We start from the raw sequence: 23,639 nt of genomic DNA, 5'->3' as shown, positions 1-23,639 counted from the left end.
CTAAAACAAAAAATGCGCCAAGTACAAATTTGGTGTCTCCACCCCTTGTGACTTGCAGCTGACAGCACCCACAAAGGCAACAGGCACAAAGAACTGGATAAAGAGAGCACTGAATCCCAGGATAGTTCACATGTACACCCTTATCTTTTCACAGTATTTTGACAGAAATTAAGGCTTTGTACATTTAGGGCTTTTTTTGCCTACAATCATGTAGAGTGCTTGTTTTCTTAAAAAACAATTATTTGTGTTTTGATATTTTATGTGAATGTGTTTCACTGGCATTACATCTTTGTTCATTTTATAAATTTGGCCTCTTCTTTTTTTCTGCAAGAAGACTAAAGTGTACTGCTTTTTTTGCTCAAGTTTTATTTGGGCATAAATTTAATAATTCATTATACTCTGCCTTGCTTTTGAAGCTTGCTTTATTTGAAGAGTAGGCTTCATCCCCTCCCCCAACTTCTCAACTTCACTGCCAATTTCACCACCTTTAAGCCTGATCAGCCCAATAAGAGATGAAGAGAAAATCCATGTGAACTGAGCTCTATTTTCCTTGTCTTTTTCTGGAGGGAAAATTTTGTCTCCATTTTTAATTTCGGTGCCGTTCTGGGATAGTGCCTGCCTTACTTTGCCAGGGATTTCGACTTGCTCGAGGAGGAGATATGGTAAAAAATTTTTGATTAAAGACAGCTGAAGCATTTGGGGGTCACGGCATGTCATGTTCAAAGCGAATTGTGTGAACTCTTTGCACCTTCGTTTTTCTAGCCGGTGGTCGTTGGTTTTCCAATTATAATGGAATCTAAAGCAGCCCTCCGCGAATGAAAATGCAGGTGTCAGACACGGTTTGAACAAGGAGTCTTTTGGTAACACCTCTTTCTCCTTGCCACATCAAATTAGCACAAGCGTGCTTAAGCAGCTTGCAAGTTTGCGCAGGCAGACAATTACTAATTAATTTGTTCTGTACTGCCAACTGCTTTCTGGCAGTCTGAGCAGAAGTAGATACATGGAGGGAAATCAAAACAGTTTACACTGCAAATGATTAATGGCCAGCCATGGAAGAATGCCGTTCTAACAGTAAAAGAAAATCAAACTTGGCATCGACATCGTGGACGAGAGAAATGCACTGCAACATGCAAAAATGGAAATAGCGGTCCGGGGGGTAACGTAACACTTCCTTACAAAGGAGCTTTCACTGCAGATACAAAGGAAGGAAAGCTTCTAAACTGATTACAATATTTTAAATAAACTTTTTAACTTCCTCTCACATAGGTGACATATACGAGACCGTGCAATGGGTGCGTTGTGGCCTCAGTTGCCTACGTGCCATTGAACCGAGCACAACGCACCATATTAGCTGCTTCTTGCATCAGGGCATTCCACCACTGTGCTTCGTAATTGACTCTTGCTCTATGGCACAGTCGTTCATTTTTCTTTGAAGTAGTGTAATGAATGGTGGTCAAAGTAATGACGCTTGTTTTATTTGTCTGGCTTGCAACTGAGTGTTCTGTTTAAGGTATTCTCAACTTTCGCATACTGTGTCGCCGCCGTATGGCCGCTTTCAGCACTGCTCTTGAGATGATACCTGGCAAACGGAGTTAATTGCATTTCAAGTTGCATTTTGCTCGTAGCCATGGCAACAGGCTAATAATATAATTACCATTTGTTGTGGAGCACAAGTACAAGCAGAAAACATAAATAAAATTGAATCTTCTACACACCGCTGGTGTTCGTACTGAGCCGTCACAGGTGGGGCAAACTTGCATACGTTACCTCTAGATTACATGCCCAGGAAAAAGCAAATAATCAAGTTATCTAATATCTCGGTAGAAGCAAGTTGGTTACTCACCATGAAAAGCATCGTAATAAAGCTTGGCCGATGAAGAAACACCGCTCTAGTGACAGTGCTAGCTGTGTAGCTTTCTTGTTATTTCTGAATATATTGTAAGATAACGCGAAGGTCGGACTTGGCGGATCAGGTTTTATTGGTGATCATGGTTCTCGTTTTTTCGTGCTGCTTGAAGTACTGATTGTAACAAAGGTTGGCATTGAAAAGTCTGTGACCGAGGCTATGATGGTTTGGAGTGCGAATTTTTACTATGGGAAATTATATTGACTGACGTAAGTTGCGAACCATCCATTTTTAAGACCTCTTACGGCACATACCCACTTCAGGAAATTAGTAACGTTTGTTTCCTGCCCGATTCAGTCTATGCGGTGCTTGCAATCAGTAGATGCCGGTTGCACGCTAAGCTCGGAGCTTGTACTGAACTTTACGAAGACATCTACAGCCCATGTGCGGCATCGAAAAAGAGTAGCTGTGGCTTCTTTTCAAAGCCGGAGCTGCTTCACTTGTCGAGCAATCACTGCTGAAAAATGTTTGTCAGGGCTTGGTCATGATTTGTGAAAGTCAGAGTTGTTGCATAATATATTGGGTGGGTTAAAATGAGTTGAAACATTTATCCCTATTTATGTTTCTTCGTTCCTTTAACATTTAAACGTGTAAGCTGCAGTGTGTATTCCAGAAATTGCAGTAGTTGCACGAGGAAATGACATGGGCACCAAACTGAGGTGTACGTTGAATGTGCGTCAGAGGTTGGACTGAAGTACCTGCATGTACCATGTCGTTTCCTGTGACATTGCCCTGTTTGCTCTACATTTTTCCTTTCTTGCTTTTTTTTTTTTTTCTCTTTGTAATGGCCTGCTGTAGACAGCTGCGACATTTCGAGGAAGTGGCTCGAGCTGCTGGGAATAATTCACGTACATAGTTCAGCTGTAGTGATGCAGAGGATTTTATTTTTGCCTTACTCTATTTCCCTGAATATAATGGATGCTTTTGAGAAAGAGGCCATGGAAGGAAACCTGTAGGCCCTTCGTGAGAGCAGGATTTTTAGAGTTTGTATCACTGGTTTGCAACTCAGTTTTCGAAAAGTGAGAAAGCAGGAATTGTGGGCTTGGCTCTGGAAAAGGTGCAGTTTTTAGCTTTAGTTTCTTGGTATTTTATCTCGACTCTCAATTGCAGGTTAAGCTGATCTTGCCAGAGTTTAGAATTATGTTCAGGGTTCATTTTTCTTGCGACTATTCTGTTGCAAGGAGTGGCTACAATTGCTGTGCAGCAACGGCAACTAATCATTTCCTTAGTAGTTCTACTTTTTTTTGCACTTCTTTGGAATAATAATAATATTAATAATAATTGGTTCACAGGAAAGGAAAGGCGCAGTATTTGTCACATTTGTTCTGTGGACACCTGAACCCCCCTCTGTAAAAGAAGGGAGGAAATTGGGAGTGAAAGTTGAAAGAGAGAAAGAGGAGCCATAGTGGAGGGTTTTGGAGTAATTTCAACCACCTGGATAGCCATTTTATATAAACGATTCTTTTGAGCAAGAGTTAGAGGCAAAGGAAGATAAGAATTTTAAAGAATACAAAGTTTTGATAAGTAAATTTAACCACTACAGCGTCTCTTGTACCCTGAATCACTTTGGGACGTTGAACCCCACAAACCAAATCAACAAAAGCAAAGTGAATGAATGAATATACTTTTATTGGTAGAGAAAGGCCAATAAATGTTCATTCATTCATTCATTCAGCTTTTCAAATTTTGCACGAATGCCTCAAAACTGTGCACAGTTTCTTGCTGCTTCATGAAGTGTGCGTGGGTACTTGTGTTGAGTTACTTAGCTTTTTTGCATTTTTCACACAGGTATTTGCATTAGGCAACAAGACCTACGAGCACTTCAATGCCATGGGGAAGTATGTCGACAAACGGATGGAGGAACTGGGGGCCACCCGTGTCTTTGAACTGGGCCTGGGTGATGACGATGCGAAGTAAGTGCTTCGTTTCTTTTCCACAGCTTGCACGGCAGATTATGAAAATTGTCAGTGCTTTTCTGCCATGAAGCGTTGTTGCTGATGAGCCTTTTTGAGCCATCTTTAACTTATTTGTGAGGACGTGTTAGCACTGGAAGCAGTGAATGGTGTACGTTGGAAGTTGAGCTGGGGGTGTGTTTTGTAGAGAGAGCTACATTTGCCACAGTCTCACCATTTTGCCATGCCTGTCCGTGAGAAGAAAAGAAGATAGCTGATAGCTCGGCAGTTGGTGGAGGCAAACAGCAACAGCGAGTTGCTAGGACAGAATGTTCATTCAAACTTTGTGACGGCAGTGTGTCTTGGGAGTTCGACTTGGAGACTGTCATACCACTAGAAGTCTTATACACCCGAATGAGAATGATCTCTGATGAGAGGCAAGGGGTGCTCATACGTGAAATGATTCTCCTATGGCATAAATAAAGCTGAAACCATAAAGTAAACTACTATGTGCAAAAGTCATGTCTTTACTTTGAAGCCGAACCTAAGCGTATCCTTGCAGATTGCTCTCGCGTAACTCCAAGTTTAATCACAAGCTAAACTACAGTTAATTTTTTGAAGAGCCGAGATATTTCTTGGAAAAAGGTACTGCAGCGCATAGTTTTTTTGTGTCTGTTTCCTCTTGTGGAACAGTGGTGCAGTACTGGGTACAGTCATTCCGGGTCTTTCAGCATTAAAGCTATAGCGGTTAATGGGAGCAACCCTTGCTTCTGTAATAATATAGCTTAGCGCTAACATATGTCTTTCTTTTTTTTTACCTCATTCTGTCCATCGTACAAACAGCCATTTCCTTTCGTGAATAGTCTCAAGTGATAGTGTTCAACTGGATCACTTTCTTTTTTGTGTCAGCTTTTCAGATGGCCTAGACAACAAGGCTTATGTTCGCAGCATGTACACTCGTACATATTGCTTTTCATGACAGCATTAAAAAGAGCTGTCTCTGCCTTTGGCAGCCTAACTTTTGCACACTCTAGCGGTTGAGGACAGCGCAGGCCATCGTCAGGAAACTTGCTACGTTGCTTCTTACTAAGGAAAATGCGGTGCGCTCTGCTTGGAGCCAGTTCTTTCTGGTTGTTGAGTGTGATCTGGTGTAAGGGTGTGATGCAGTTGGTCACCCGTGTCTCCTTGTTGGTTTGCAGCATTGAGGAAGATTTTGTTACCTGGAAGGAACGCTTTTGGAATGCGGTGTGCGAGAGCTTCCACCTGGAGACCTCTGGCGAAGACATCAACCTGCGCCAATACCAGCTCATTGTTCACACTGACCTGCCCGATGAGAAAGTCTTCCATGGGGAGATAGCACGCCTCAACTCCTATGCCACACAGAAAATGCAAGTTTCTCATTTCTGTCATCAGTGCTGTGTGAATTTTTTGTTTTTTCCGACCCTCCCGTTATGAAATTTGAGGGGACTTATGAAACTTGAGGGGACACCTGAACTCGTTTGCTCTAATGAAGAAAAAAAAGTTACACTGTGTCGGCTATGTTTCGGACTACTGACGTGGCGGGGAAAAACCAAATGTAGTGTTTAAGACGTATGACTTTCCATTTCTTGCCTCAGGTTATGCCATGCAGGGATTCTAAGGCAGTAGACACTCTATAATAATGTGCTGCAGGGGATGGAAGGCCATCATTTTGGTGACAGTGAATTAATGAATTTATTATTTTCAAATTTATTACAGTGAAAGCTCGTTAATTCACAACTCGTTAATTCGAAATTTTGGATAATTCAAAATAGTCATCGTGGTCCAGTCCGCAGTGCATAGAAGTCTATGCGCGTAACAGCTCGTTAATTCACTCAAAAATTGGCGCCGCCACCCATAATTCGAACTGCGCGCCGCCAAGCGGCGCTGTTAAAAACCATCGTTGGAAGCTTTCACGGCAGAACGATAGATGGCACAACCATCGGGGCGCCGCTAGGGTGCTGGAACAAGTACTAAACAGTCTTTCCTGCCGCGACTCCTTCGAGGAACGACGTTTTAGTGTTATCGACCACGGTTTCGTGTTGCATTTCGTGAGCCCTCGTTTTGCACGCCGCTTGTTGTGAGCTTGTGTCCGCGAGATGTGTTCGCGTGGGAAATACTGTGCCAAGACGGTGAAGGATAAAGTGGCTATTTTACGCGAGGTGGATGAACGGAAGGCCAGCAAAGTGGAAATCGCGAAAGAGCACGGGATTCCACCAAGCACGTTGTCGACGTACGTCCGAAATAGGAAGGCCATCGAGGATGCCTATGAAGCCGAAGATTTCGCCAGCAACAGAAAAAGGCTTCGGTTAGCCAAGTATCCGGAAATTGAGACCGCTGTGATCACGTGGGTGAAAGAAATGAGAAGCGCTGACATTCCACTGAGCGGCCCAATTATCATGGCGAAGGCGGCCGATTTCGCCCTGCGCTTGAATGTGGAAGATTTTGTCGCCTCCGAAGGATGGTTTCACCGCTTTAGAGACAGACATAATCTTGTCTTCCGGGTGTTGTCTGGAGAAGCCAAAGAAGACTCCCTGCGTCGCATTCGCATGCTAGAAGACCGAGTGAGTACGGTAGCCCTCAGAGAGAAGAAGCAGAAGATGATAACAGACTTTTTTGCTAAATAAATGTTTTTCGTGCCCTCCGGGCATCAAACGCCTTCATTTTTGCTCACTTTCATTAGTTCGAATTTTGGTTAATTCGAACTGGCCTGGCGGCCCCGTGGAATTTGAATTAACGAGCTTTTACTGTATTTTATTATCAAATAGTGGCGGGGCGAATAAAGTCTGAAAAGTGGGTCAGTCACAATGCATCAGAAATTTCAGGTGCTCATACTCTAGCTCTATGAAGCATTTGCGGGGCCACGAAAAAAGCCGACTAATTGAGCGTATCCGAAAAATGAGCAATCAAAGCTTTGGTTTGGTGACTGTGAATGCATGCTTGTTGGTGTTCAGGCATATGGCATTTAGAACTACCGCGGAGAAAAACAGTTTGAAGAAATCGGCTGCTTTGGCAAACCTTACACCCATAGCAGCCAGAAGGCCTGTTCAGTTCAGTTCAGTCGTTCAGTCGTGTCCGACTCTTCGTGACCCTATGGACCATATCACGCCACGCTTTCCGGTCTCTCACTATCTTCCTAACATCACATAACTTCATCTGCAGCGCCTCGAGGATGCCATCTAACCATCGCGTTCGCTGCCTACCCCTTCTCCGGTGACTCTCAACCTTTCTCAACATCAAATCTTTCTCCAGTGACTCCTCTCTTCTGATCAGATGACTAAAGTAGCCGAGCTTTAACCTTAGAATTTGGCCCTCCAATGAGCAGTCAGGGTTTATGGTCGACAATATTGACTGATTTGATTTTCTGGCCGTCCAAGGAACTCTCAAGAGTCTCCGCCAGCAACACAATTCTGTAACAAAGGCCTGTTATAGAGTGTCAATATAAGGTCGATGCCCAGAGTTATACTCGGGCAAAACAAAATCCTTCTTTGCGATGGTGGAATGGCGTCTCCCTACTTGTTGCCAAGGCACTACGGATGACATAAATTTCAATCATGGCATCTTTTTGTTGAATGGATGAGCTCCGAATAAGAACAAACCAGCCACGGCGCCCCATAAGCCTCATCTGGACTCCAGCTCATGCCGGCCTCCCTGGCAATGAGGAGGCCCTAGCACGAGGTCTTGCATTCCGGGCTAGAGGAATGAAGCCTCCTCTACAGTCCGGGGAGTGCCTGCTTTCCTTCCGTGATATTCTCTTGTATTCCCTAGCCCGAGGTGTTACATTCTAGGCTAGAGGAATGGAGCCCCCTCTACAGGTCGGCGAGCACCTGCTCTTCTTTTGTGATACAGTCGAACCCGGATATATCGAACTCGAAGGGGATCGTGAAATAGTTCGATATATTGATAATTCGATATACAAAAACCGGCTTGTGATGGCTCTTACGATGCGAAAAAACGATACCGTATTTGTCGCGTAATCAACCCACTCGCATAATGAACCCACCCTTCACTTTTGCGCCCGAGAATTTGGAAAGCGAAAAAAAAAAAGCGTTAAGGCCAGCTCGCTCACATGCAAGCGATTCAGCGATCTCAGCCACGAGCGGCAGCGACAGAGCTAAAAATTTCCAACTTGTTGGAACTGCGTCCCTCTCGCCGCTCGAGCCACCGCGGCAGCGGAACAAGGTATCTGTGTCGCCGCGGCAGAAATCGCGAGCGCGCACTCCGTTTCGGTCGTCTCATCCACAGCTCATTTCTTGGCAGCGTGCCAAGATGCTGCGCAGCGATAACGTCGCGCCGGCGTTTATCTTCTGATAGCTCCTGCTGTGGCGGGGAGCGAACTTGGCAGAGTACCCGTGATGGCTTGATTGCACAAGCCTGGTTCCATTTATCACGCCGCGCTTGGGGCGGGTGTCATGATCGCAGCTGACCGCATGCTTTCGTTGATTCATAGGTGCAAGAACAAATGACCCCCCCCCCCCAAAAAAAGAAATGCTTTTTAACGTCCGCAGCCGGCCATATCTTACGCTGCGCTCCGCGTACAGCACAGCGATAAGAATAGATAACTCTCGCAAAAAAAAAAAAAAAAAAAACGCAGAGAGGGAGAGATCTGCTGCTTCTTAACGTCCGCAGGCGCCATAGCTACGCCAGCCGCCGCGCGCAGAGTGTTCGCAACACACGCTGGAGAAAGCGTCCGACCTCTGTCTGAAAACGGGCTGAGCTGGCTTGACGCATGCGTAAGCGCGTGCTGAAGGAAAGAGATAGCTCGGCAAAAGAATGGGCACACCCACGCACATGTCTTGCAAACGTCATGTACTGGCGCGCGGGAAAGGATAACTGCAGATGCGCGCGCGCCTTTGGGGTATGGGCGCGGGGCTGCCCAGACCAGCCGTCGCCGAACTGTCCCCTCATTCCTTCGGCGCATGGCTTGAAAACGTCACGCGGCAAACGGCCAAGGGTGATGCGATCGTCTTTGGGGAAGGCGCACTTTCCAGTGCGTGGTGCGGAGTTCGATATATCGAACGGCCGGTGAAATTGAGTTCGATATATGACGCGGCTTTCCTATACTTTTACATGGGATTTTCAAGGGGATATTCCATTAGTTCGATATAACCAACATTCGATATATCCGGGTTCGATATAACCGGGTTCGACTGTATTCTCTTGTATTTCTTAGCCTGAGGTGTTACACTCTGGGCTAGAGGAATGGAGCCCCCTCTACAGGCCGGGGAGCGCCTGCTCTTCTTCCGTGATATTCTCTTGTACTACCGTGACAAATGAAGGGAATATGCACCATCGCCCCCTCTTTCACCATAGCGCAGGCCGTACACTGGCGAAGCTTGCAGACTCGGACTGCTCCATACCCTACACTTCTACATGCCCGATACCCAGACCAGTTTTCCTCATCATGCAGACTCTGAAAACAGTTGATAGGCAGAAACCGAAACAAAACGCGCTCGCAGCCGCCAACGTTCCGGGCTGTTCCTGATTTTTAATATTGAGATCAAAATCCGAGGATGCACCACTGTCTTTTGAGCTACTGCTGCTTATAGCGCCCAACAACTCTGCCTCCTGATGTGACAAAATCGCCCAAAAGTTTTTTTTTTTTTTTTTTGCGAGCGCTGATCTTGAGGTTGATGCCATGTTGCCAGCATTCCACGCTGCACCCTGAACTTCAAAGGCATTTGAAAAATAGCCGGTATGTGAAAAAAAGCAACTAAACATGCCGAATACAAAAGTACAGTGTGTGAAGTGCAAACTAGACAGTTCAGCACAAATCTGTTACGGAGCGGGGGGGCACGAATTTTGAACTTCGAGATTTTCGATCACCGGTGATCACATCAAGAGTGGCATGGTAACGAAAGAGTTAAGCAGCTTCTACTGACACATTAAGGTTACCAGTTCAGTCAGCTAGCACCAATGCATGTATGAATCTCCGATGATTCTCTTTTTTTATACGTATAAGTGGACCGCTGTGCATAATTAGAATTGTGGACCTTTACCATGGATTGCCCCGTGCACTGCCCGTGCATAACTAACCTGCCTTTCTCTTTGCACAGGCCTTTTGATGCAAAGAATCCATTCCTGGCCCCCGTCAGAGTCCACAAGGAGCTTTATCGTGGCTCTCGTTCATGCATGCACATCGAGATAAGCATTGCTGGCTCGAAGATGAGGCAAGTTTTGCTCCCTTTCGACATTTTGACTGCAGGCCAATATTGCCTGCTTCCACTGTCACGTGCGTCATGCATCTTTTGCCTCCATATGTGCTTGATTTGTTCTAAATGAGTTGACACTGAGGTAGCCGAAAGGCATCTATGTGGCTTGTGTAAGCATATAGATCACGTTTAGAACCTAAACACTGCTAGCAAGCTGATGCAGGACTTGCCTGATTTTCCTTTCTTTAAGCCTGTGATTTGTCCTTCTTCCCAAAGGTATGATGCCGGTGACCACGTGGCGGTTTACCCGATGAACGACATAGCAATCGTGGAGAACCTTGGAAAAATGCTTAAGGTGGACTTGGACACGATCATCACGCTCAAAAACCTTGATGGTATGTGAACCGCAATCCTGTACAATACCGACTTCCTCCTATACTTCTGTAGCCCTTCTCCTTTACATGTGCATACTGAACGGACTCGAAGCCCATCGAACAGCTGGCTTCTAGCAGGTCACAATTCTTGTGCTGACGTTTCCTGTAAACTGTTTAGCACCGAGGGAGAAAAAAAAAATAAGCGTTATACAGTCAGATCGTTTTACTGCGAACATTACATTAATGATTTTTTCAAATTAATGAAGTCTTATCTTCAACAGATTTCCTATATTTTCAATGTGAAAATATCTCAGAACTACAAACTTTAATTATAGTTTATTTTTCTTCCGTAATCAAGGAGCATCAGCGTGACGAATTTGGCCGAAATTAACAATGCCGCAACTCTCGCATGGAACAGAAACTGCCATTTCTGTGTTTGTGGTTTGTGGGCTGTAGCTATCATCATCACCATATCTGGTGTCAACTTCTAGCGCCACCACAAAGCAGTGGCTTAATACGTGGTAGCCAGCATGCCTAGCTGCATGCCTTCTTTCTTCCTATGTTGTGTGTCGTTCGTCGATAAGTTGTTTCTACCATTCGTGCGTGCAGGAAGATATTTTTTATCGCGGATTATTTGCAAAGTTTGTGAGATATCCGACGATGATTGCAGCCAGCAAGACGATATCGAAAGCAGTTTTCGCTGCAAGAAATTGACTCGAGGGGAAAAGCAAATCGGTCTCTGCAGATGGTTTAGCATTGTCCTATCAACAGCCGCGATTTCGAAAGACCGAGACAAGATTTCTGAACTTCACTGAACACTAAAGATGAAGTCATATCAAACTTTGATGTTTTAATATGCGTAAACAAAGTCTGCACTTTCATCGCTCACGACTGCGCACAGGAGCGTATCACAGTAACGGGATGCGGATCGTGCTGTGGTCATTGCTTGCAAATAGAATAGGCTGAGAAATGAAGTTCGCGATTTTTGAAGCAGTTCTTTTTCTTTTCTTTCTTTCATTTTTTTTGGGGGGGGGGATTTTCCGGAGATTACTCAGACTACTAATCGGGTCTTGCAGGAATCACTCTGTCGCCGTTTCGAAATGCACATCCCAATGCCATGCAGAGGCATGCAGCGTTTGTATAGGTAGCAATGCTTTTAGGCTGACAGGTGTGCTGACCCTTCCAGCCCTTTTACCGAGTTTTTCGGGCATAAATACACTAATCGCAGTGTGCTCCCTTTGGGCACAGATGCCATGCTGCCTTTGGCTCCCATTTTGAACAAGAGTGTTTGAGCTGTGGCTGACCTGGCTTGCCGTGTATTGCGCACATGTTCGTTCTGTCTAGTAGATTTACCCACACTGAGTTTGTAAACCTTGCCCATACTAGCCCGAATGGTGGCGCACATCGTCATTCTCACATTTTTTTAACCTTTTAATGTGCACGCTCCATCATCTGTTTCAGTGCACGACCCACTCAAACATTTAAGCTCACGTTACAATTTTTTCTCGGGTTTTTTCCATGCCATCAGGGAAATTTGGTGCATTGAAAGTGCGATAACATTTACTTCGGTATATTCAGACTAAAGACACAATGTTATGAGAACCAAAATATTTTCTTCATTACATCAAGGATTTCATTACACTCAAGTTTGTTGCTGTTCGAGCGGGCAGGAGATGCTCTGAGTGCGGATGGCCGGGCGGTAGTCGGTGGCTACCCTTGGAGGCCATTATGCCCGCACGTAAAAACGACACGACACGCTGTGCCGGGGCCCAAAACGAACTTTCTGCTTATTTCCGCGTGCGCCACTTGCTCAGCATCCAGGCATGGCTAACAACACAAAACTTTCCGCTTAGGGGTTCTGCATGTAGGTTAACGTTGTGGCTCTTCCGAATTTTCCGTAAAATGTACGAAATTTGACCAGTCTTACGATTTTACGAATCTTGCGTGAAATTTTATGGAAAATGTTTTATTTTCGAAAAAAAAAAAATGCGGACATCTATTATCACTATTATGATACCTTTCGCGGCCACGAGAGGGTAACACATATTCGTGATATCATCATCATCAGCAGCTGAAAACGTTTAGTGACTTCTGTCGTGTACTTGGGGGGACACGAATTCATATCCAAAACTCGATACCTCCTCCACCAGACTAGTGGCTGTAGTGTCTGCAGTCAGGCTGGTCAGGCCTCCATGCGGCCTCCGCAAGCCTTTGTTCACGTGTTTGGATGACTTGGGTGTTGGCCTCTGTTTTTGTGTGATCTGCGGCCGCATCTGACACTGTGTGACTCTGGTGTTTTAGCAGTAGCGGTTTTGTGGTGCAATGGCGGGCTCAAAGCCGCAACAGTACTTCCAAGCATTTTTGAAGTCTTATACGTCAGAATTTCCATGCTTGGTGCTGCCTAAGAAAGGAGAGAAGTTCGGATTTTGCACCACGTGTGCCTGTGATGTTAACATTTCACATGGTGGCAAGTCCGACATCAAGATCCACATTGCTTCGAAAAAGCACCAAGGATACGTGCAAACCGCGTACAGCCAGCCAAGCCCGACAAGTTTTGTACGCGTTGATAGCGACCTCGGTGTGATTCGTGCAGAATGCACTTTCACGGCATTTTTAGTTGAACACAACATCCCGCTAGTGTCACGGATCACGCTGGACCACTTTTCTGTAAAATGTTCCCCAAGTGCGAAGAAGCCAAACACTACGCCTGTGGACGAACAAAGACGATGGCATTTGTTCGTGAAATGGCCGTGAACGCAGAGACTCCTTTGATGGATTCCCTAAAGAAAGCAGGTATTTTCTATTGCTGTGGACGGAAGTAACAATAGGGATACGCAGCTTTACCCTATTGTTGTGACATACTTTGTTTAAAAGACCAGTAGAGTTGAAAGTCACCTCCTTTGCCTCGGTACAAGCCACGGATCAAAAGATTGGAAATCTGGTTCTGGACGAAGTGAAGTCCCAAAGTTTGCCTCTTGAAAACCCGTTGGCATTGTCTTCGGACAATGTCCATGTCATGATTGGCAAGAATAACGCCGTTTCGACTTCATTGAGAGGGGCCCAATGAGCTTTGATCGGGGTTGGTCGCCCATGCCACCTCATCAACTTGGCCGCCCAAAATGGAGCTGCATGTCTTCCTGTAAAGGTTGATGAGGCCTTGGTTAACATTTTTTTTTTTTTTTTTAACTTAGAGAAAAGCTCAAAGCAGAAAGATCGACTGAAAGAGTTTCAAAGAGTGCATGACGTTGACGTCAGGAACATGTTGAAGCATCTGCTGACACGTTGGCTGTCTTTGGGGAAATGTTTGAAGAGACTGCTAGACCAGTGGAAACCACTTCCTAGCTTTTTTTTTTTTTTTTTTTATGAAATAAAACAGCGCAACAAGCAGAGCTTGTTTTTGGAGTCATACCAGATTCCCAAGACTTCTCTACAAATCGCCAAGAGCCCTGCACTGGCCCCAAAGACTGCTGCACACCTTCCCAAGGCTGCTGCAGGTGTTGGAAAAAAAAATCACCGACTGCGATGGACCTTTGGTAAAAAGAAAAGGAATTCATTCTGCACCACAAGCAAAAGAAACTGAAGCTTCATAGCGAGGAATCTGGAGAAGCCAGCCACGTGACCTGTGAAAAGCGCCCGTGGTATTTTGGTCATCGGAGCTAAGCAGGGAATGCTGTCTTTTTTTCCAAAGTGTTATACCTCTTTTTGAGAGGACAAACTGCCTTCTTCAGTCACAGCCTTCTCAGATTCATGCGCTCAGGGGCCTCTTGAACCGCCTTCTCGAGGATCTCTTGACTCTATTTGTGCGGCCAGGTGTTCTCAAGGGATGCCATTCATTGCCTGAAGTTGCGTATGGAGCTTTAGAGAATCAGAAAGATGATAAAGACATAGTCATTGGCATCACAACCTCCTCTGTAGTTGAGACGCTGAGCTCAAATGAGAAAGAGCAGTTCTTCTCGGCTGTATGTCTCTACTTCACTGCAGCATGTGATTATATTCACCACAAGTTCCCGTTGGAAGACGTCAACCTGAAGATGGCTGAAGTTGCTCAAGTGGAGGCGCTAGAAACTGCTTCATTCAGCGCAGTGTACTTCATTTTATTATGGTGTTTCCTGCTATTCTGCCCGAGCAGAGTGGTGAAACAAGAGAAGAAACAGTTGATGCACTCGAAGGGGAGTTTGCCAACTTGCAAGCTTACCAGATTCCAGCAGACATACTGAATGAGTCAAGGTGTGACATGCAGGGGTCGCAATGGGAAGCGTTCGAGATGTCGACGGATCGCCCAGATTCCACAGAGTTTCGATGGTTATGCTGGGTATACTCTCCATTCCTCACAGTAACTTTGAATGTGAGAGAATATTCAGCTCTGTCAACAAGTTTCACTCATCTGTCTCTGAGAAAACTGTAGTGCTGATGGTGAAAGGACACCAGAGTGGCACCTGCTTTGAGGAAGCTTAGAGAAGTTTTTGAAGCAGGCGAAGTCAGCAACCGCAAAAGCTTTGTAAAAATAAATCGTGACCCAATGGAGTTTTCTCTCATTACTCCACAGGGCAAAGATTTCGCTTTGACGCAAAAGGTAAATTTTTTAGAACCAAGAAAAAAAAGTGCCTCCCCCCCTCCCCTGTCACAAAGGTTTTACGAATTTTGATATCTTCAGGTTGACAGGTATGCATTTGTCACGCATACCAAGATTATTAGCGTGTATTGCGGTCTCACTGTTGCTAAACCTGTGTATTCTCCTCTACAGAGGACAGCTCCAAGAAGCACCCATTCCCATGCCCTTGTAGCTACAGGACAGCTCTGCTCTACTATGTGGACATTACCACTCCGCCTAGGACGCACGTCTTGAAGGAGATTTCAGAGTACACCAGTGACGAGGAGGAGAAGAAAAAGCTGAAACTCATGAGCTCTTCTTCTGACGAAGGGAAGGTAAGCTTGTGTTGGGTATTTCGTGAGGAATTTGGTCTCCCCTCATATTATGCTTCTCTTGCATACTGCTTAACAGGTACAAAGTAGTTAAGGAAATTTGGTAGAACATGATAGTGCACAAGTGCCAGATCCATCTCTGTGCCTCGATGCAGGTTTTCACCAGGCACTTGCAGTGTTTCCTCAATTCAAGGAATGCGCAAAATGCAGTGTAATTTCCAGGCGTGCTATTTGTTGGGCAGCTGAAACTTTGCTGTATTGATAAAAGCAGTGCCCAAAAAATGTTGCTTTGGTTTGACCACATTATTAGTCGAACGCAACATCAGTTTTTGTTAAACTCAGTTTGCTTTCACATCTGCGACATATTGTTTGTGCGTGACCAAGGGAAATATAATACATTGTTAAGATTTTTCTCGTTACTTAAGCAAAAAGCTAATCATATGATGAAGCTGCAGCAGCAGGGGTATCAATGCCTTCTGACTTGCTTAATAGAATGAAACATTAAAGTGTTCAGTTCGTTTGCTGCATTGGTTGGTTGGATGAGTGCCCTGTGGGAACCATAGACTGTTGCTTTTTTGTATCCTACCGTTCTCATTATCTTGGACATAGTATATAAAGGATGTAAGGCTCGGTAAAGCTTTTTAAGTGCTAAGTGGTTATGTAAAGTTGACGATTTGGCTTGGGAAACTATTAATTCCTTTAGTGGACAAGGGTTCAAACATTTTATCAAGAAGTATGGAATGGCTACACGCATAGCCAAGTTTGATTAAGCTTAGCTTCGCTAATTTATGGAGTATGCAGGCACCTTGGCATGGCAAAAACTTGAGGCACCTTTTTGAACAACAGTTACAAGGTGACTCTTTTGCCTTGCATTCTCTCTCTCATACATACATGCACATACAGTTACACAATGCCTTAGAAGCAATTTTTTCTTTCTAGTCAGTTTTAGTAATGCAGTGCAGACTGTTGTACGACTCTAAATGGAGAGGTCATTGTCTCTTTGCAGAGCCTGTACAAGCAATGGGTGCTCAATGACTGCCGCAGCGTTGTGCACATCCTGGAGGACCTGCCGTCAGCGCGCCCTCCGCTGGATCACCTGTTGGAACTCATGCCCAGACTGCAGGCCAGATACTACTCCATCTCGTCGTCACCAAAGGTGAATGGCGGGGCTTGGGTTGCTAATCTTCTGGAGTTTTTGTTGGTTGGAGCTGCTGGCTAGAGAAGAGGGACATTTCTCTTCTGCTGGTGCACAGGTGTACCCTGACAGTATCCACATGACAGCGGTGAAAGTGGAATACGAGACACCGACGAAGCGCATCAACCACGGTGTGGCAACAGGCTGGCTAGCGCTCAAGCGGCCCGACAACGGCACCCAGCCCACATTGCCTGTGTACGTGCGGCGGTCGCAGTTCAAGCTGCCCTCGCGGCCTCAGGTTCCCATCATCATGGTAGGGCCCGGCACGGGCTTGGCACCATTCCGGGGCTTCATTCAGGAGAGGGAATTCCTTCGTCGAGAAGGTGAGCGCTGCCTCCTACACTTTCTCGGTCTTCCTTCCTAAGATTTAGGATTGAAGTACTTTATTTGTTCTTTTTTGTCTTCACATTTTGTGGGTTTATTTCGTGCTCTTGTGCGAGACTGACCTTCTGGTGTATTCATGGAGGTGACATGAATGAATAGCATTATAATTTGTAAATGTGCTTTGCAAAGCAAGAAAGGCTGAATTGCTATTGGAAATGGTGATGCTAGGGGTTTTTAAGACATATATGACCTCTTAGCTTTGGTACGAGAGGGTGTTGTCACTGTAAAATCATGTCGCTTTTCTTTGTTGATGTCATGCTCATGTCATGCATTTTCATGCATTGCCCATAAAGGAACAAGGTTCTCATTTGGAAATGCTTAAAAGGTCAGCGCAGTTTTTATGCCTCGTGTGAAAAGAAGCTGTAGACCTTGTTGCACTTCTATTTTGAGTCCGGCTTCCCTTTTTTTTTTTTTCTTCCTAGGAAGCACCAGCGTAAGTAACCACAGCACCTACATAATTTCGTGCACTTACGTGCAACCTGTTACTGTTGCATCTCATTGTCGGGACTGCCTTACACACCGTTTTATCCTGCCAGTTGGGATGCGGGCAGCATGCATTTTCGCGAAGGCATCCTCAGTAGTGTTGTCTCTGTGTGGGTGACGCAGGCAAGCCTGTGGGTGAGGCAGTGCTGTACTTTGGCTGCCGCAAGAAAGCAGAAGACTACCTGTACCAGGAGGAGCTAGAGGAGTACCTGGCCAACGGAACGTTGACCAAGCTCTACCTGGCCTTCTCGCGTGACCAGCCACACAAGGTGTATGTGACACACCTGCTGCGGCAGAATAAGGACGAGGTGTGGGACCTTATTGGCCGCAAGGATGGCCACTTCTACATTTGCGGGTAAGCAGCGATTGCCCTCTCTACTACACCACTCCATGCCATGCTTGCAGAAAAGCTTCAGTGTGACAGCATATTGGCACATTGGACAGCATACTGGCAGAAAAAACCCAGAATTTTAGTAGCAATTGCGCAGCTAGGAATGCAGAAATATTGGTGCTAGCTGGCATGCAGTTACAATCATGTGCAGAAATGTGTAGCTCGTGTAGGATCTATGTGGTCCTCATTTTGAGTGGACTTGCGTTGGTGGTCTTAAGTCACATACAGCTATCGAACACAAGCATGCCTTTCGCTGGAGGCTCTTATCCTGCCTCCTTCACCTGGCCCTCCCCCTTCACCTCCTGCTGGTCATTGCTTGCCTGCATGGATGCTTTTTGATGATGACAGTGGCAAACACATTTTATACGGGTACCAGCCTCAAAGCAGCTGAAGCTGAACCAGGGCCATTTTTATTAACGTCTTGAGTGTTACCTGACTTGAGCTGAGTTCTAATTGCTCATTGTCCCTCGCCCCTGCAGGGATGCACGCAACATGGCGCGGGACGTGCACGAGATCCTGATAGAGATCTTCCAAGAGAACGGAAACATGACGAAAGACGAGGCAGCGGCCTACCTCAAGCGCATGGAGTCGCAACGGCGCTACTCGGCCGATGTCTGGAGTTGATGCCGCGTCACGGTGACCCTAGCAAGTCATTACCAGGCCGAGCAGGGCCTGCCCATTGCCGCCGCTGCCGCCGCCGCGCCCTGCTCACCACGAGGCCTGTTCCTCGCTACCTGGAGACTGTGTACACATCCTGGGATGCTGTGGTGGTGATGCTGACGGCGGCAATTGTGGTGCAGTGACTGGGGGCTCTCTCCTCCCCCCTGCCCACTACTCAGTGGCATTGGTAGTCAGTTCGCGAGGCGAGGCCACCGGCACCACGCACTGTTCGACCACACGGCTCTGGCTGCAGCTGTGGCACACCAGCGAGCCCACCCCAGTTTCACGCACACATTCCCGGTCCCACGCTGGTCGTGTCCCATAGTCCTTGTGGTGCTTGTGCTTCTTCTTTGCTCCTCATCTTGGCGAGTCGCTTTCTTTGTCTCACTTGCTGCTCCTTTCATGCTTTGCTGGGATCTCTTCCTGTCTCTCTTATTACTACCTTTGGTTTGCTGGTATCAAAGAGCTTCAAGAGTGTCAGTGAGAAAATGTACTGGCCTACTCGAAAGCATGGTTTACACATGCAAATAATCATAGAATTCCGTTATTGCTTGTTTATAATGTGCTGTGTGTTTGTGTGTGTGAGCGGTACTTGTCATGACATTCGAACAAAGTTGCGTTTACACCGCTTAGTGCTCTTTTGTCATTTTAGCACTATTCAGGGTTAGCTTGTTTCGTGAACTTGACTGTGGGAGCATTGGAACAAAGCGATAAGGTGCATTTTGGTTGTCACCGGAATGTGCTGTCTTTACCCCACTGGCAAAACCTGTCGACTGCACCTTAGCGTGCAAATTCGGGAATTCACTCTGGGCCTATCTATTGCTTGTGAACAGCAGAGGTTTTATTTAGTGTACATGCTTCATTTCCAATGCATGTATGCTTCTTAAGGCTATTCTTTGTCACTCTTCTTGTGCTTAGGACTGCCGTCGTTCAGTAACGTGTGAAATTACATGTTTAGTTTTATCGTGAGTTTTCGACTTTCCTTTTTTATGCGCTTAACTGGTGAAAATTTTTTCACATTACAGATTGATAACTGTCATTTAGTTAGCCTGTAAAGTGCTTACCAGTGAGCAATGTGCTGAGCAAAGTAGATGTTGATTGCACGATTTTATCATTCTAGTAATAATTGCTTCTCTTGCGTGGAACTGCCTTGCGTTCTTTATATTATGTGTCAATTTTATTTGCAAACATAGCACAATATTACGCAGTGCCAGAACCCTGGTGGATGCAATGCTAGGAATGGTCTTGTTCCTAGACTGTAGTATGTACATGCGTCAATTTTCTCTCCAAGGTGCCTTAGTTTCATGAAACATGATAAATATTGAATTAATCACGTGCAGCTAGTGAAAGTTGAAAATGCGTGTCGAATGAGAGCATGTTCACAAAGATCATTTTCTGATGTTGGCTCTGTACTGAAAATTTTTAAATATCAGAGAAAATTCTCTCATTATCTTATTGCGTTCTCAGATAAATAATGACTCAAATAAAAAAGAGATCTTTATTCTTGCTCAGAATCCTTTACAATATATTTACAGTGCACTAATGAATGTAGCTTGCCAAGGCGAACATGACACTTGTAAATAAAATGTTAAGTGTCGGTCATAATAAGTGTCTAGGTCATTGAGTCATTGTCGGCAATCATCTGATCTGCTCTTAAACCTATGCTTCCTCTGAACTGATGCTCTGCGTTCTGTAAGGCACGTATCTTTGGCATGTAATTCAGGTTATTGGGTGGCCTGCCTTTTTATCTGGTTTCGTTTCTGGTGAGTTCACTTTTGGTGAAGCTTCTTCAGAGGTTAACGTGGTATTGAGACTGTGACCTTGAGTGGTTGTGACGTGAAACTGTAGTGCTCTCCAAGATGTGCATATGTTGTTGTCCTGGTGCGTTTGTTTACTTGTTAATGAAGAACCTATTAACAAAGTTCCCCCACCCTTTTTTTTTTACTGCTCATTATAAACGTACATCTACCTGACCAGCTTTGTAGAGTTGTGCAACTTCTTGAACATGCCACATGATGAAAGGAGGAACGGTGCCGACATCCTCATCTCTACCATTTTATCGGAGGTCAGGAGGGGGTGTGGCGCACGTGACTTCTTTTGCAAGCGCACACATTTCTCCATTGCAGTTCGATATTTATTCCACTGCTGTGCAGGTCTCGGAAAATGTCTGGGGATGAGAAGCGCAGGCTGCTTTATGCACATCGGGCATTTCTAGTGCAGCTTTTGTGCGTTGTGTTTTGTAGCGTTGATGACATGCATGCTCTGCCCTTGTCTCGTGAGCAGTATTGCTCCCCATTCCAAGAAATATCCATTGTGTACTGAAGTTTCTGCATCCATATGCTGGCCAAGAGGACCTGTATTGATTGTGCAGTCACTCTTTTACCATGAACTAGAACTGACTAATCGGTAGAGTTTTTATGCTTAGACTGAAGAAAATGTGATGTGTAATTTTTTGGTCCAAAGTGCATGGCACCATCCTCCACTGTGTGCTATGCACTTTTTTTTTATGGACACTGACTGTTCTTAGTAACAGTGACTGAGGCTGTATGCTTTCTGGACAGCCAGATGCTTCCATTTCAAGTGCCTTAGATACATACTTGGTACATAAGCACTGTTACTTGCTGCCGGCGGCCATGTCCTGAAATGTGCCTCGGGTTTTAACTGTTCCACGTGGTGCACCATGGTAGAGTTTGTGGTTCACTGCGTGTGTCTACTGGTGCGTCTAATTGTTGTTGCCAAATGTTTTTTTGGCTCCTAGAAGTGAGGCATTTTATAGAGATGTATTTTTGTATCTTTTTTATTTGAAGACCTGAATGGCTTTAAGAAAACTACCTGTTGTGTTTTTGGTCTTTCATGCTGACATTGCAATATTAAATTTTTTTCGAATTTTATATTTGCTTTCATGTACAAAATGTTTTTAGGGAGAAATATATTTTAAATTTGGTCTGGTACATTGTTTAAATAAAGCCCATGCTTCCATTTGCAATGCTCTTTCTTATAACCTGTGTGGCACCAAGCCACTGTGCAGCTGTTGTCATGCGGTGAGCAAGATTCAGTTGTTGTGGCTGATGTGGAAGCAATTGAAAATTTTCTTCTGGAGTGAAAGTGGTGGGTTCACTTGGTTGTAATTCACAGCTAAAAGGTTTAATCCAGTGTGCGTCAATGTTGGTTACCTTTGGAATAGTAAATAAGGCTCCAAGAGGCTTCTAAAAGAGAAGATAGGTGTCAACAATCAGTTTATTTGCGTGTAGAGAAAGAGTTAAAGCAATATTGCAGGCATTAAAACTCCAGGATAAATAAAATCATCAGTAACTTGCTGTTATTGTCCCTTTTCCATTGTTTGTGCCATGTTTTGCTACAAACCATAAAAGTGAATTGACTAGCCTAACTTTTCTGAGCACAGGCTTCCCGTCTTGGCTTCTTGCAAGTACTGCACTTTGGTGGAGAATAAAGTATGGAAATGTTGGCACACTGCAATATTGGGCAAGGCTACAAACCATGGGTGGTCGGAATTAAGCTGGAGACCTCTATTGTGGTGAAGTTTATTATTTCTCTGTTTTTAAACAAAAATATAATGCAGCCTTGTGCACTTTTTCTGAGGCAAGCAATGAAGCAGGTAGGTAGATTCTTTTTGCACAGGATCCATGTATCAAAGGGAAACGAAATATAAATTGCAGCCATTGCTCTTTGTCATGAAAGCTGTGCATTGGTTCCCCGTGATGTGCTATTGCCACTGAGCTTAGTGCCACCAGCCTGGTGCTACTGAGCACCATCACTGCAGAAATGATTATAAGAGATTGAAAAGTCACAAGAGCTCTGGGGTTGAGTGAAGAGGAGTTAGTACTAAATGAATGTGTGCAAAGTTTTGACGAAATTTGCATGGTTGCACAACTGGTGATGTTTAGGTCTCGTCTTCGAGACATCGCAGCCCTCCTCGATCAAACATTTCTTTCTTTTAAAGTCACCTGCTCATAGAGTTTCGTATTATAGTGTGTGCATTTGTGTGTGTGCTCAGACAACACAGGCATCCCAGGGACTCTGATGAGAGATTTAGCTGTCCTAAGGAAGTCCCAGAAAAATCCCAAAAACATGCGAAGTGAAACAAAACGGCTTCTTAAGGACGTCCCAAACAATGTTCTGGGACATGTTAGGGGTGTTTTGAGAGGTTATTGGGTCATTATTTAGGAGGCTTTCCTCTGCATGTGCTACTAAATTTTCCATAGTTAATCTAGGCCCTGCCTTTTGCTGTGGTCTTGTAAGAGCATGCATTTATGATGTCCTTTTCTAGTAAATTATTTTTCGTGTTGAACTAGTGTTGAAATTATGGGCTGGTTCAACACATGCATATCTTCTTTAGCTTAAAAAAAAAATGTGTGCCGATCGTGCGTGCTTGTATGTGTGAGTGAGTGAAATAGAGTGATTTAATGGCAGGAAAGATGTTTAGTAATGTTTCGAAAACCTAGTCCTTACAGTCTTTTTTTTTTTTTTGCTAGTTTTTGCTTAAATGAAATATCATTCAGCAAAGCACTTTAAAAATGGGATCGCATTTACCTGGAGCCTATATTCCCTTAATCATTGCGTTTTTATGTACATATAGGTCGCGATTAAAGATTGAAACTCTCTATTCGTGTCTCAGAAGGAAGTACAGTGTTCTGCAACTTTGTCGGAAGAGTTTTGGAAAATTAACCCGCATCAACTGGGGGCTCGTATTTGCTCTAAAACTGCGCACAAAGCTTGCACACTGTTGACGATTTTGTTGCGTAGTAAGTTTGAGCATGGTGCTTGCCTGGTTTGGCCGCGCATGATGAAAAACAAGAACCGTACGCGACGAGATTGAGGAACAAAATTGGGGGGTCTCTTAGATGTTTCTTAAGAGGCGAAAGCCTACCCTTCCTATCCTATAATTTGCCTCCCATCGTTAGCTTCTAGTCGGCATTCGTTGCAGTGCTACATATAATTTAATTGGTTTACAGGAAAGGAAAGGCGCAGTATTTATCACACTTTCTCCGACAAATGTGTTTTGGACGGTGCACCATCGCTCATGTCGCGTGGCGTGCCTTGGCGCGCGTTCAAGTGTGGCATTGCAGATGGCAGGGACGCATCCCGCCTCGGCCAATCAGAACGCCGCATAAGCGGGACACACTTTGTCTGCAACAGCATGAGGCTTTCGCCTACAGTGAACTAGAATATTGGGTAGTGTGCTCACTCCGCGGCGGCTCTACGGGGAGCGGAGGCCCCGCGTGTGTCGACAGGCGACTGCT

At 45.0% G+C, this 23,639-nt stretch overlaps 1 protein-coding gene across 1 annotated transcript in view; it reads left to right on the top strand.

Annotated features, from left to right (window-relative positions):
- Cpr (Cytochrome P450 reductase) overlaps positions 1–21,379 on the top strand; it is a 39,527-nt gene extending 18,148 nt beyond the window's left edge. The window contains exons 6-14 of the mRNA XM_084598726.1: positions 3,695–3,819; positions 4,998–5,186; positions 9,873–9,986; positions 10,245–10,363; positions 15,087–15,268; positions 16,272–16,421; positions 16,519–16,783; positions 17,451–17,682; positions 18,198–21,379. Of these exons, the coding sequence (XP_084454852.1) occupies positions 3,695–3,819; positions 4,998–5,186; positions 9,873–9,986; positions 10,245–10,363; positions 15,087–15,268; positions 16,272–16,421; positions 16,519–16,783; positions 17,451–17,682; positions 18,198–18,342 (1,521 nt within the window). The 3' untranslated portion in view covers positions 18,343–21,379. The remainder of the gene's footprint in view (positions 1–3,694; positions 3,820–4,997; positions 5,187–9,872; positions 9,987–10,244; positions 10,364–15,086; positions 15,269–16,271; positions 16,422–16,518; positions 16,784–17,450; positions 17,683–18,197) is intronic.
- Positions 21,380–23,639: the final 2,260 nt, after the last annotated feature.

The sequence above is a fragment of the Amblyomma maculatum genome, chromosome 3 (genome assembly GCF_055883805.1).
Source record: "Amblyomma maculatum isolate TAMU_Amacu chromosome 3, ASM5588380v1, whole genome shotgun sequence".
NCBI lineage: Eukaryota > Metazoa > Arthropoda > Arachnida > Ixodida > Ixodidae > Amblyomma > Amblyomma maculatum.
This window is presented reverse-complemented; position numbering and strand designations above follow the sequence as displayed.